The 15,109-nt window shown below is 36.9% G+C and overlaps 1 protein-coding gene across 1 annotated transcript in view; it reads left to right on the top strand.

Annotated features, from left to right (window-relative positions):
- The first annotated feature begins 2,245 nt into the window (after nucleotides 1-2,245).
- The window catches only part of LOC107788774 (thiamine pyrophosphokinase 1-like), a 53,255-nt gene continuing 40,391 nt past the window's right edge, over nucleotides 2,246-15,109 (top strand). The window contains exons 1-2 of the mRNA XM_075243231.1: nucleotides 2,246-2,290; nucleotides 3,204-3,362. Of these exons, the coding sequence (XP_075099332.1) occupies nucleotides 2,246-2,290; nucleotides 3,204-3,362 (204 nt within the window). The remainder of the gene's footprint in view (nucleotides 2,291-3,203; nucleotides 3,363-15,109) is intronic.

The raw sequence follows: 15,109 nt of genomic DNA, 5'->3' as shown, positions 1-15,109 counted from the left end.
TAGGTGGACTACTATTTGAGGTTAATTCTTCATATTTCTATTGCGGAGTAATGCCACGACGGTTAAATTTTTGGGATAAGAAGAAATTACCAGAGTTTGTGTCTATTTCCTTTCACATAGGTCATAATAGAGTTGTTTGACCAAGTTTTTGGCAAGCTAAAAGTACTTGTTTATGATTGAATAAGGATTGTGGTGGAGTGATAAGTATCTTTTATCCTTAACTAGAATCTCGGGTTCGGCCTAAGCATGGAGTTTATCTTTGCTAGGTTGCGCTTTACTCGGAATGTGGAACATTTCAGTGCATATTTGCATTTTATTGGATGTCAGTCAATACGAATACTAGACACCAAATGAAAAACAAACAAGAAAATATTTTTTGTGAAAATTTGAGGTTATTTGGCCAACAAAAAAGTATTTTTGAACTGCGCAGTTATTCTGTCGTTGAAAAAAAACTAGAAGCAGAAGTAAAAAATTTATTCTTCAAAATAAAAAATATTCTTATCAATAACTTTCATTTGGAAAAGTACCTCTTCATTTCAACAAGAAAATCAACCATTAAATTTGGCCTCTTCCTCTTTCATTGTATGCGTTTTTTTCGTTATCTCTTCAACTCTTTTTTTGTGCTAATCATATCAAATCTCAAATAAAAGATGAAATATTTTAATTAAGTAAAACTGAAAAACTTAATCAAAGTCTCTAAAATTAAATCACTAAAAATTATTTTCTAAGATAATATTAAGCAAATGCGTACATCTCCTTCCTAATGTGACTTAAAAATTGGTTAAACACAACCATAAAATCTGCATGTAATAAAGGGGTTGGCCAATCGAAATATTTCCACGAAGTTCTACATTCTATATTAAAATTACTTTTGTGTGAAATAATTATAGTGTTTGACCTGAAATTTCTTCCGTCTCAATTGTTGACCGCTTCTAATATTCTCTTTTCTTCTATCAATCTCGTCTTTAACCCCAATCCTTTGAGGTTTGTATAAGCTTGAGATTTAGAGCACCTTGTCTCTACTAAATAACTTTAGTATTAAGACGTAGTTAATTAATCAATTGATTGATTGGTATATAATGGGGTTCGTATGTTTTCTCTTTCTTAATTGAAAAAACTGAAACAGCGGGGCGATTTTGAGGGGCGCAAGTTAGCAAAGATGGGGACGATGTCTCATTCATCTACTTTCCTCCTCCCAAATCTTCCTACCGACAACGGACCTGCTCTAACGTATGCGCTTGTTATCCTTAACCAACACCTCCCTCGATTCACTCCTTTGCTCTGGGAGCACGGTAATGGTCCCTGCGCCTTCCTTTTTTCAACCTTTTTTGAACTTCTCTAATGGTGACATATGTTTGTTGTTTAGAGCAGCACAGGTTCATGTTTGCGCTGACGGTGGAGCGAATAGGGTGTTTGATGAATTACCCCGCTTTTTTCCTCATGACGACCCTTCTGATATTCGTAAGAGGTGATTCTGAATTCACTTACCAATTGCTCTTGTTACTGATTATACGTAGCAGCTTGTTGTTGGTTCATTCTTCAATCTCTAAACTTGTTTGCAAATTGGCAAAATAATAAGGAATAAAATCACAGGCGGAGCCACGATTTCAAGCTTATGAGTTCGAGATTCTTATCGTTTTAAGTTGAATATATATAAATTAATAATTTATACATATTCAATGGATTTTTTAAGACAAATACAAGGTTCGAACCAAAGCTATTGGGTTCGGCCGAACCCTCTCCCGGCACTCTAGCTCCGCCTCTGAATAAAATCGGGATTTATATAGGGCAAAGTATTTACTTTTTTCCACCATTTCGAGAAAAGAAAAATCTACTTTAAAAAAATAGTATATATTAGTAGCTTTGAACTCTGTGAACTTGTTTAGGTTTGCTGCACTCCCCTCACGTGGGCCTTGGTATGTTTTTTCTTGGATCAGAATGTGCAAAAGGAAACTAAAACTTGGATTTTTGCTGGAGGAAAGAATGAGTTAATAAGTTACTATTTGAAAATTTTCATGCCATATTAGTAATCCAAGCATAGACAAATACTGAGATTCAAGTTTGAGTTGTAAGTGAGTTAAAACACATGCAGACAATATGTAAAAGCATCGGGATTTCTCTTTTTCTTTTTTGGGCTAAAACACGATTTCTTAATATTCGAAATTTTTTATTTTGTCGTCTTAGATTGAATTTGAGTGAACCATGATTTTTTTGCAGGTACAAGCCATATGCTATAAAAGGAGATATGGATTCAATCAGAACTGATGTTCTCGACTTTTTTAGAGGTCTGGTAAGCTAGAGCTTGCTTGTGATGGTTCTGTAGTTTCTTAGCAAATCTGTTTTCCAATAAATTTTAAAAGCATCCACATTTTTATATTTGTGAAGGGATAAGTGTAAGAAAACATCTAGTTTTGGAGAATAACTAATTTGCCTTAAAAGATAGAATATTTAGTGTTGAAATGAAATGGAACCTGAATGGTGCGGCAGAATAGATACATTGGATTGATGTAGATGATCTCAATTAATTTGGATTGAGGCAGTCCTGATTGATATATACTTACAAGTCTCCCTTATTAGTATGATTTATCCTACTTTGAATTGAATCATCACTTTATGTTAAATGCCGACCTCCAGGGACGTCAACCTTCAAAGAATTTGATGTTTGACCTTACCGAAAGAATCTGGTGTTTGAACCCTTGGCCTTACAGAACCTTTGTGGTGGATCTTCTTTGATATGTAATGGAGTGGAGCTTCATGTGACAGTTTACTAAGTGTATGGTGTGTTAAGAGCTTCCCTATCTTTCACCTTATCCGAGAGTGAAAAATTTGTTTACAGTATAGTTGAGTTGTGCAAATATATTCTTGATTCTGGAAGAGATTCCCACTTTGTTAAAACCTTGTGGTTTCCAAATATATTGTCGAGTTCAAGTTTTTGCCCTGTGTACGAGCAATTACCACACTTCTACTTACTAAATTTTGTGTAAAGATCAAGAGAATAATATCTGGTCGTGTTTAAATTCTTTCTAATGTAGTATGTAATTAAACTTGTGCATTTTTTCATTTTCAAGCATGTTAGTGAGGATTCTGACTATATATGTATATCATTTCAGTTACTAGATAGTTATTACACTTTTGGATATAATTAGCAATGTGGCTCAAGATCGTTCTTTGCCGTCTTGTTCTTGTGCAATATGTTTGTGCAGTTCATTACAAAGCATGGTTCGAACTATATTTTGAAGATGTATAGCTTGGTGACTTTGCATGGGACCAAGATAATTGATGAATCTCATGATCAAGATACCACAGATCTTCATAAATGTGTTGCATATATTCGTGAATTACTAAACCCAGAACATCCAAATGTAAGTTAAGCTTTTTAACATAGCTCTAGAAATTTTTACCCTTTTCCATGTTTATTAATATGCTATATTCTAATTTATATCCATTAAAAATATCTCTACACCAAATAATTGCTCAAATTATATCTGCATCTTTTCACTGTGGGATATTTGTGCTCTAATTGTTTCTTATTTATGATTATTGCTAATAATAGGATATTATTCATTTAGAATAGATATTTGAAATAAACAATTCATTAGAAAATCTTTCACATGGTGGATCAGATGTATTGCTTATTCGTCATTATTCAATCTGGGTTGGTATAAGCTTCATTTATTGCTTCTTTTACTCATTCCTTTCATCATCCAATAAAATACAGTTTCCTTTTTCATTATCATTCCTGATAGTTTTCTTTTCCTTTTCTTCTTTTTCTGTACAGTTCTTTTTACGCTGGCTCTAGTGATATGGCATGCATGAGGAATCCTCAGCCCAGTCTTAAAAATCAATCTGGTTCCGAAATAATAATTCAAGAAATATATTGTGATTATGAATCAGAATATGATGAAGATGAGGCTTTTGAAGAGATTAGTAAAGAGTTAATTCACTTTGAGGAAAAAACCAAACCTAACCTGAGTGATACCGAAGACATCAACATAGGGGACACGAATAATATCCGGGAAACTAAAATAAGTGTCCATCTCGAACCAAGGATCCGAGAAGAGTTAATTAAAGCACTCATAGAATTCAAAGATGTTTTTGCATGGTCATATGACGACATGCCGGGCTTGAGCACTGATTTAGTGGTCCACAAATTGCCCACCGATCCAATGGTGCCTCCTGTCAAGCAGAGGCTGAGAAAATTCAAGCCTGATATGAGTGTGAGAATTAAGGAAGAAATCACCAAACAGTTGGAAGCAAAGGTCATTCGAGTCACTCGATATCCTGTTTGGTTAGCTAATATCGTTCCTGTACCAAAGAAAGACGGCAAAATTAGAGTATGCGTCGACTACCGCAATCTCAACAAAGCAAGTCCGAAGGATAATTTCCCATTACCCAATATCCATATTTTGATCGATAATTGTGCCAAGCATGAGATAGGATCTTTCGTGGATTGTTATGCCGGGTATCATCAAATTCTAATGGACGAAGAAGATGCAGAAAAGACAGCATTCATCACACCATGGGGAACTTATTGCTACCAGGTAATGCCATTCGGTTTGAAGAACGCCGGGGCAACTTACATGAGAGCAATGACCACGGTATTTCATGATATGATACACAAGGAGATTGAGGTATACGTGGACGATGTGATCATAAAATCAAAACATCAGGCCGACCACGTTGGGGATCTGAGGAAATTCTTCTTAAGACTTCGCAGGTACAACCTCAAGCTTAACCCTGCCAAATGCGCATTTGGAGTTCCATCTGGAAAGTTGCTGGGATTTATAGTCAGTCGGCGAGGCATCGAGCTAGACCCGTCAAAAATCAAAGCCATCCAAGAATTGCCACCTCCAAGGAACAAAACTGAAGTAATGAGTTTGTTGGGAAGGTTGAATTACATCAGCAGGTTTATTGCTCAGCTTACGACAACCTGTGAGCCTATTTTCAAATTGTTGAAAAAGGATGCTGCGGTCAAATGGACCGATGAGTGTCAAGAAGCGTTTGATAAGATAAAAGGATACTTGTCGAACCCACCCGTGCTGGTCCCGCCAGAGCTAGGAAGACCTCTAATTCTTTACTTGACGGTCTTGGAAAATTCATTTGGTTGTGTATTAGGGCAACATGACCTCACCGGCAGAAAAGAACAGGTCATCTACTACCTTAGCAAGAAATTCACAGCTTATGAGGTTAAGTATACTCATCTGGAGAAGACATGTTGCGCCCTAACATGGGTAGCTCAGAAGTTGAAACACTATTTGTCGTCCTACACTACTTACCTTATTTCGCGTCTGGATCCATTGAAATATATTTTTCAAAAGCCTATGCCAACAGGGAGACTTGCAAAGTGGCAGATATTGCTCACAGAATTTGACATCATCTATGTGACTCAGACTGCAATGAAAGCCCAAGTACTGGCTGATCATTTAGCTGAAAACCCGGTCGACGAGGAGTACGAGCCATTGAAAACCTATTTTCCCGATGAAGAAATAATGCATATCGATAAGATGGAGCAAATTGAAAAATCTGGCTGGAAACTTTTCTTTGATGGGGCCGCTAACAAGAAAGGAGTCGGGATAGGAGCTGTAATCATTTCTGAAACAGGGCATCACTATCCTGTTACGGCTCAACTACAATTTTATTGCACCAATAATATGGCTGAATATGAAGCTTGTATTTTGGGGTTAAGGCTAGCCGCAGACATGGGTATCCAGGAAATCTTAGTCATGGGAGATTCAGATCTTCTGGTACATCAAATTCAAGGAGAATGGGAAACCCGCGACTTGAAGCTCATACCATACCGACAATGTCTATATGATCTTTGTCAGCGGTTTCGATCAGTGGAGTTTCGGCATATTCCAAGGATCCATAATGAGGTTGCCGATGCATTGGCTACCCTGGCATCAATGTTGCACCATCCGGACAAAGCTTATGTGGATCCACTACATATTCAAGTCCACGATCAGCATGCTTACTACAATAGTGTTGAGGAGGAATTTGACGGTGAACCATGGTTCCACGACATCAAGGAATATATCAGAATGGGGATATATCCAGCACAAGCCACAGGAGATCAAAAGAGGACCATTAGGCGATTGGCAAATGGATTCTTCTTAAGCGGAGGAGTTTTGTATAAAAGAACACCAGACCTTGGATTATTAAGATGCATAGATGCCAGACAAGCTACAGCTGTTATGTCTGAAGTACATTCGGGAGTTTGCGGACCCCACATGAGCGGATATGTGTTGGCAAAGAAAATCCTCAGAGCCGGTTACTATTGGCTTACCATGGAGCGAGATTGTATCAGTTTTGTGCGCAAGTGTCATCAATGCCAGATACACGAGGATTTGATTCATTCTCCACCATCCGATTTGCACACAATGTCGGCATCGTGGCCTTTCGTCGCCTGGGGCATGGATGTGATTGGACCAATTGAGCCGGCAGCATCCAATGGGCACAGGTTCATTCTGGTAGCCATTGATTATTTTACCAAATGGGTTGAGGCCAAAACATTCAAATCAGTGACCAAGAAAGCTGTGGTCGATTTTGTCCACTCAAATATCATATGTCGATTCGGAATCCCAAAGGTGATCATCACAGATAACGGTGCTAATCTTAACAGTAACTTAATGAAGGAAGTATGTCAACAGTTTAAGATTACACATCGCAACTCTACCCCATATCGGCACAAGGCGAATGGAGCAGTCAAGGCAGCCAACAAAAACATAAAGAAGATACTTCGGAAAATGGTAGAAGGTTCAAGACAATGGCACGAAAAACTACCATTTGTGTTATTGGGATATCACACTACTGTTCGCACTTCAGTAGGAGCAACTCCTTATTTGTTGGTATATGGCACTGAGGCAGTAATTCCTGCAGAAGTTGAAATTCCTTCCCTTCGGATCATCGCCGAAGCAAAGATTGATGATGATGAATGGGTCAAAACCCGTCTGGAACAGTTAAATTTGATTGATGAAAAACGATTGGCCGCAGTGTGTCATGGCCAATTGTATCAAATAAGAATAACAAGAGCATACAACAAAAAGGTGCGTCCCTGGAAGTTTGAAGTGGGTCAACATGTGCTGAAACGTATTCTTCCACATCAGGTTGAGGCAAAAGGCAAATTTGCCCCGAATTGGCAAGGACCATTCATTGTGACCAGAGTATTATCGAATGGTGCACTATGTTTAACAGATATCGAAGGAAAATGCATAGACATGGCTATCAATTCTGATGCGGTAAAGAGATATTATGCATGATTTTTGGTATAATTATTAAATGTTTGTATTCGGCATTATTTCGAAGATTGGAATGACAAAAACAATTTATTCTGCTATCCAAACACTATACCCTTTGCTTCCCCTTTGAGCCACATTTGTTTCTTTCTTACCCTCTCTTGGAATCAATGAAAATCAAATATGAACAATATAAAAAAAAATCACTATTATTGTAATGAACTACGTTTGACCTGATTCCTCAAAGAAGGATACGTAGGCGCCTCACGGCTCGGTCATAGGGTATACGATATGCATAATGTGCACAAAAAGAAACATCAAGAGACCCCAATCAAGAAACTGGGGCAGGAATTGTATTGGAAATAAGAAAAAGATTCCAAGAGTTGTAATTTTAAACCCATATCAAAACTGTTTAACTTTTGATACCTTTTCGTTCCAACCACATACCAAAAGACCTTTCGACCAATTTTAGAAATAACGCCGAGTCAAACAAATGAAGATGATTCATAACACTTTGGTCCAAACAAGAAGAAGTAATGAAAATGAGAGAGTCTTATAGGTGAAAACCCTCACGGGCACCATGAGGCGACGGAAGCTGAGAGAAAGAAAAATGAGAGAGTCTTATTGGTGAAAACCTTTGAAGGCACCATAAGGCGAAAAGGAATTAAGAAATGAACAAATGAGGAAGGTTTGTCGGTGAAAACTCTTTTAGATGCTGCAAGTCGAACGAGGTTTGTAAATTAGCAAAAGTAAAATTGGGTTGCGGAAATTTTGGGAAAACGAAATGAAACAATTGGAAAAGAGATTGGTTAAAAAGACTGGGTTGATTAATCTAAAATGCATACCCTGATCATTGGTGCCAGTGATCCCAATCAGATAAGTTTTTTATTCCTTTTCCAACAGTCATCCAAATTTGGATTTTTCTTTTCATTCTAGATTTTCGAAATCGTCATGTTTTCGTCACTGATAATCTTACTCTTCTAAAGTTTTTGAGATGAGTTTTGTTCCAAACAAATAAGAAGGAATGTCAAGGTATACTACCAAGATTCAAGATTGCATAGGACAAAAATACGGCCATGATGGGCAGGAGGTAATATAAAAATAAAAAAAAATAAGTTATGGGTGTAAGAAAAGTGGAATCAAAAGTGGTTCAGCAATGTCAGGAGAGTCATATGATTACAGTTGAAAAGGTTTGAAGTGAAAACAACAGTTGGGGATCCTATAGTCAAAGATCAATTACAAGGACAAAACAGTCTTCTCAACCATTCCAAGGCAATAAAACAAGACGAAGAGAAACCCCACCGTCGACAAGAATGCCCCAGTTAACCACCCTACTTTAAACTAACGAAGTTTTCTGTGATTTGAAACAGGGGCAAAAACAACATTTTGTGTCAGGAAACACCCGGAGAAAGAATTAAAGAAGAAATCAGGCGTCCACCTGGAGAATGAGGATGAAGAGATAAAGAAGAAATCAGGCGTCCACCTGGAGAATGAGGATGAAGAATTAAAGAAGAAATCAGGCGTCCACCTGGAGAATGAGGATGAGAGATAAAGAAGAAATCAGGCGTCCACCTGGAGAATGAGGATGAAGAGATAAAGAAGAAATCAGGCGTCCACCTGGAGAATGAGGATGAAGAATTAAAGAAGAAATCAGGCGTCCACCTGGAGAATGAGGATGAGAGATAAAGAAGAAATCAGGCGTCCACCTGGAGAATGAGGATGAAGAGATAAAGAAGAAATCAGGCATCCACCTGGAGAATGAGGATGAAGAATTAAAGAAGAAATCAGGCGTCCACCTGGAGAATGAGGATGAAGAATTGAAGAAGAAATCAGGCGTCCACCTGGAGAATGAGGATGAAGAATTGAAGAAGAAATCAGGCGTTCACCTGGAGAATGAGGATGAAGAATTTAAGAAGAAGTTAGGCGTCTGCCTGGAGAATGAGGATGAAGAATTAAAGAAGAAATCAGGCGTCGACCTGGAGAATGAGGATGAAGAATTTAAGAAGAAGTCAGGCGTCCACCTGGAGAATGAGGATGAAGAATTTAAGAAGAAGTCAGACGTCCACCTGGAGAATGAGGATGAAGAATTAAAGAAGAAATCAGGCGTCCACCTGGAGAATGAGGATGAGAGATAAAGAAGAAATCAGGCGTCCACCTGGAGAATGAGGATGAGAGATAAAGAAGAAATCAGGCGTCCACCTGGAGAATGAGGATGAAGAGATAAAGAAGAAATCAGGCGTCCACCTGGAGAATGAGGATGAAGAATTAAAGAAGAAATCAGGCGTCCACCTGGAGAATGAGGATGAGAGATAAAGAAGAAATCAGGCGTCCACCTGGAGAATGAGGATGAAGAGATAAAGAAGAAATCAGGCGTCCACCTGGAGAATGAGGATGAAGAATTAAAGAAGAAATCAGGGGTCCACCTGGAGAATGAGGATGAAGAGATAAAGAAGAAATCAGGCGTCCACCTGGAGAATAAGGGAATACAATTGAAGGATCAGCAGTCAGGCGCCCACCTGAAGAACAGAATGGCAATGTAGTTTGACATTACGGATGAAGTCAAAAGCCCGCCCATGTGAGAAAGGAGCACACGTAAAGTCAATAAAGCAGAGGAGTCCAACCAAATCCCCAGCAAGAAACAACAAGAGTCCCAAACAAATAAAGGAAATACGAGGCACAATGAAAGGAAATGCGGAACAAGTCAGAAGCAAAAGATGCCCAAAAGTCACCAAGACATCAAGACAACAAGAAACGCAAGGGCATGATCTAGATAAGATCTGTAATTCATATACCATAGTCTAGTTTAGCTTTTGTTTTACCTTTGAAGCAAGGTGTAATAAGGAGGTCAGCAAGCAGTAAAAGCAGCACAAAACAGCAGTAACATCACAGTCTCATGGTAGTCCCAGCTACCCAAACTTCCCGAACTACATTGACCTGATTCCTTTATAGCCAAGGATATGTAGGAAACCTTTGAAGCAGAGGTTCGGTCAAATCTTTCAAAAAATGCTTCCCACGGAGTATTTGAACGGGCAAAAATCGCTCGTATCCGCTCACTTTATCTTTGCACGAAAACTCTTCGAGTTTCCACACAAAGAGGGGCAGCTGTGAGCACGTGATTTTTGCCTCACGAAAATTACTCCAAAATAAATAAAAAATATTAATAAAATAATTTTTACTTAGTGTGCAATTTTTAGAATTTGTGTGGCGTTTATTAAATATTTGTGTTATGTCCGTAAATGTCTACTTTGTTTGTTAAAATGAAAAATAAAATAAAAACACATGTTGCATGCATAATTAGGATTTAATTATGCATTTAAGAGTTAATTTAAAGAAAATCACAAAAATAGGCATTTATCTTATTTTGGTCATTTAATTTTGTCATTGTGTGATTAATGTTTTGTCTATGTATTAATAAAAGGTAATTAATATTTTTAAAGGGTAATTTAGATTTTTTATAAATTAAAATTAGGAATTAAGGTGTAAAGAAAAACGGATTGGGCCGTTTTAATTAACAAAACATTCAGGCCCAAAGCAAAGCATTTACCCAGCCCAGATCTGTCAACCCAAAAGACATCAAACGACGTAGTATAGGGCAGAAGCTACGTCGTTTTGATGGTACCCATTTAGCTGATTCCCAGACAGTCAACGACGCCGTATTGGTATGTTTATCTGGACCGTTGATCAAGTTGATCTAACGGTCCAGTTCAGCTCTTTCACTAAACCAAACAGCGACGTATGGTCATATTTAATTAGATCCGTTCAGTGAAATCCATCCAACGGCTGAGATCCCATACCCTTACCCGTAACCCCTTACCCGATCCACTGCCCCGATCCAGCCTGACCCCAACCTTTAACCAAACGACAACGTTTGGTTTAATGAACTGATCTTAACCGTGCATCTTAATTGATCCAACGGATGAGATCAATCCACCCTACTCGTATATAACTCCAATCCACACCCCAGCCCCCCAAACCAAATACCCCACCCCTGTGTCCTGTTCATCATCTCTTTCAAGAGGTCTGATGAACTCCGCCATTTATCACCGTACACCGCCTACCGGAAATCGCCTCACAGCGGTTCCGATAGTCCAAACAACCCCACCTTAACACCCTCGACTCCCCACAACCCCCTCTTTACGGATCCGGGGTTAGTTTCCCTCGAATCAGACCACATAGTCTCGAATCTTCGATTGAAGGTTGGTCTGAAAACCAAACCTTCTCCGATGACTTCCAAATTAACACCGTAGCTTCCCCTAACTACCCTAGCTATGGATATGGTGTTTGTTTGGCTCGAATCACCTCAGAGTTCTTCGAATCTTCTTTTGAAGGTTCGAACCAAACATGAACTCACTCAGATTCGTTCCAAACTAACACCAAATGACCCCTAGGCTTCCCTCACCCTTGTGTCATCTTTGGTTCCCTTCGAATCTGACCAGAATTGTTCGAATTTAAGATCCAAGAATTAGAAACCCTAAAAATTTCAAAACATGGAATTTGCCCGAATTAAATAAGGGATTGAGGTCTAAGAGACTTTAATCGAGGTATTCTCAATTGAGAATACTTCGAATAAAGTCTGTTCAGCCTCAAAAAGGTCCGAATTCAAAGTCAAGCTTGAGTCCATGTAAATTTAAAGATTCAGAGGTATTTTTCTTATTTCAGTTTGTATCCTATGTGTATATTGTTGCCTGTTTCAGTAGCTTGTGTAATTTATTTTTCACATTTTTGTTTATTTAAATTCTGTGATTCTGTCTCATACCCGTATATTTGATCAAATAAGTGAATTGTTTCTATTGGTTATGTTTGTTTACAATGTGTGTAATCGACTCGATTAAGTTCGTCGATTAGTTACATTATGAATTCCCGTTTATGATAATGCATTGTAATAACCTGCTCACCTATTTTGATTGACTATTATCATGTTGTTGTGCTAATTAGTTAGTTCTTGTTTAATAAGTCAGAAAGTTTATCAAACATTTGTGTATTAATTTCTGAGCAGTTGGTTTCAGGCAGTGTCAATATACTGACAATGCCCCTGCATTCATACATATTTCAAATTCAGTTTAAATTGTTCTGTTGAATTCTGTGTGATGTTGTTGTGATGTTAGGTTTAAATTCAATTTCACAAATGTTGATTAGATACAATTGTGTTAGAAAATTGCATTCTCAGTTAAGATTCAGTCCAGAACTTAAGAGAATTGGTTATAGCTGTTTTAAATCAGGTTGATAATTAAGTTTGAACAGACTTTTAAATTTGTTTTGTACTATATTCTGATTTTTGTATTAAGGGCAGTAATAACAGTAGGATTTCAGGGGTGTTTTGGGAATGAAACAGTGAAAGTCATATGATAATGTTAGTGTGCTGTTGGTGGATTGTTAATGGCTATAATCTAATAGGATAATGGGAAACAAAGGGTAATGGGGATGCTGAAAATCAGGATAAGATCACTTAATGGAATTTAAAGTAGTAAAAGCAGATTTTAATGGGATTTTCTGATTTTTAAAAGAAGAAGGGGGTCCAGGCAGCACTGAAAGGAAAAGGGGCAGACCTGTATAAATACAGGGATCTGTTTATAAAGAAGGGGCAGATTTTAAGAGAGAGGGACTGAGATTTTAATACACACAGAAATACATATACACAGAGAGAGACAGAGAGAGACAGAGAGAAAATCTGGACAGAAATTAAGAGAGAAAAAAAACACAGAAGCAGAAATAGAAATCTGATTCAAGAAAAAGAAAGAAAACAGAAATAAAGAAAGAAAAATCAGAAGCAGGAAAAAACAGATTTCTACAATAGAAGCTAGTGTTAAGGTTGAATTTCTGAGATTGAGATTGTTAGTTTGCCTTCTCCTAAGTCTTGAAAAATCAGAAATACTGTGTTTTATCTGTCTGGATTTGTTCAAATCCCATTGTTGAGTTTAAAGTCTGAAATTTCTTAAAGAGTCATTCTATGTTGTGTCTGGGTTCTCGGGTTCTGTATTGTTGCTCAAATCTGTGGAAATACTGGCATTATCTGCTGATTTTGTTACTGTTGTCACTGCTGAAATTTACTTCTTCTACCTTCATTTCCAGGTACATATTTGTAAACTCATGTCATGCAAAGCTTTCAACATGACAAATAAATGAAGCTCGAATTGTAATTCTGTCTTCTATACATTTAAGTTCGTTAGTTTAAATTTCAGCTTTGTTTCATGTTGGTTAACTAGTAGTGAGTTCGACACGATGGCTATAAGTTAATTATCTTATTTTGAAATTCGTATAAAAGCTTTGTAATAATGTTATCCATTTCGAAATCTCATTAGTATAGTTATATCTGAATTGTCAAGATAGGGAACATGGCATAAAGTTGGCCATTAATTAAGTCTTGTGACATTGTTAGTTAGGTACAGAATAGTATGGAAATGTCAAGAAAATACATTGTTAGCATATTTTGTTAATTATTTGGTTGTGGTTTAAGGCTAGATGATGTTAGTTGCATTTTGTTCATATATGGCGTAATAATGGTTATGTTTATAATCAATAGTCGAAAGATGCATTGATAAAATCCGTTAGGTTCACAATGTTGGAATATGGTGAATGGTGTAGGGGTATATTCATGTTATATATGATATCGTCTTATTAAAGACAACATGTAGATTAGTTCTTTTCTTAATAACAAATGGCCTAGTTATTTGAATGCAATCACCTCATTTCTTTAAAAAATAATGTAAACAATAAGTCAACAATTTTTTTTACGTGTAAAGTTAGTGTTTGCTAATAGTTCGCATAGGTTGAGAATAAAATCGTTTCGATTAGGTATATCCCAAACTCAATCATAAGCAGAATTAACTAAAATAATCATGCATATCGGATTAAGAACACGTGTTGTGGAAGGAGATTAGGCTTATAAATTGTAACAATTTTAAGAATGTAATATAGCATTCGTTACAAATAAAATAATGAAAATTCTTCGAAAACATCTCTTCCTTTCATAAATCAATTTTTTTAGTTTCATATGCAATTCACTTTTTGGGTATACATATATTGGATTTACGAGAAAAATGGTAGTATTAATCACACTTTGTTTATTTTTACTCCTAAAATTTGAATGGCTCGGAAGAATATAATTCACACGTAAAAATATAATCAGCGGTCAATATTTAATAAATTGTGAATTCTTTTCAAAGAATTTAAGGGCATCTCAAATGGGGATTTCTCATGATTTTCACATAAAAATAATATGGATGTAATAAACAATTTGTAAACAAATTTATACTACCATCAAGAATATTTTTGTGATTAGGGATACGTTCGCGTAACCTGATTATATTTCTAAAAGCAATTCGGATTATGCGTAAGCGCAACTTCGACCGAATATTTAATAAAAGGGATTTTTCGGAGAATAACAAATTAATTTCCTAAAAACCCGAGATGTGCAGTTCATTGTTTAATCATACAAGGGCGACGATGTTCTTAATTTTATTTTTAATTTTGAACGTATGGTTTTTTTTATAATAAAAATATAAAAAATATTATCAACCTTTTTGTGTACACGTATGCGTGGCACGATTCTCTACAATTATAAAAGGTATATAATACGAATATACGTACGCGTGATTCGTTTATATAATTGTAAACAATCTAAACAAAAGCAGTAATAAAATCAGGTAACAAGAAAAAGGGTATTTAGTAAATCAAGATAATTAAGCCAAATATAAAAATGGTTAAGCGACCGTGCTAGAACCACGGAATTTGGGAATGCCTAACACCTTCTCCCGAATTAACAGAATTCCTTACTCAGGATTTCTGGTTCGCAGAATAACAAACAGAGTCATATTCTCCTCGATTCAGGGATTAAAACCGGTGACTTGGGACGCCTTAAAATTCCCAGGTGGCGACTC

The sequence above is a fragment of the Nicotiana tabacum genome, chromosome 22 (assembly GCF_000715075.1).
Source record: "Nicotiana tabacum cultivar K326 chromosome 22, ASM71507v2, whole genome shotgun sequence".
In the NCBI taxonomy this organism is placed as follows: Eukaryota; Viridiplantae; Streptophyta; class Magnoliopsida; order Solanales; family Solanaceae; genus Nicotiana; species Nicotiana tabacum.
This window is presented reverse-complemented; position numbering and strand designations above follow the sequence as displayed.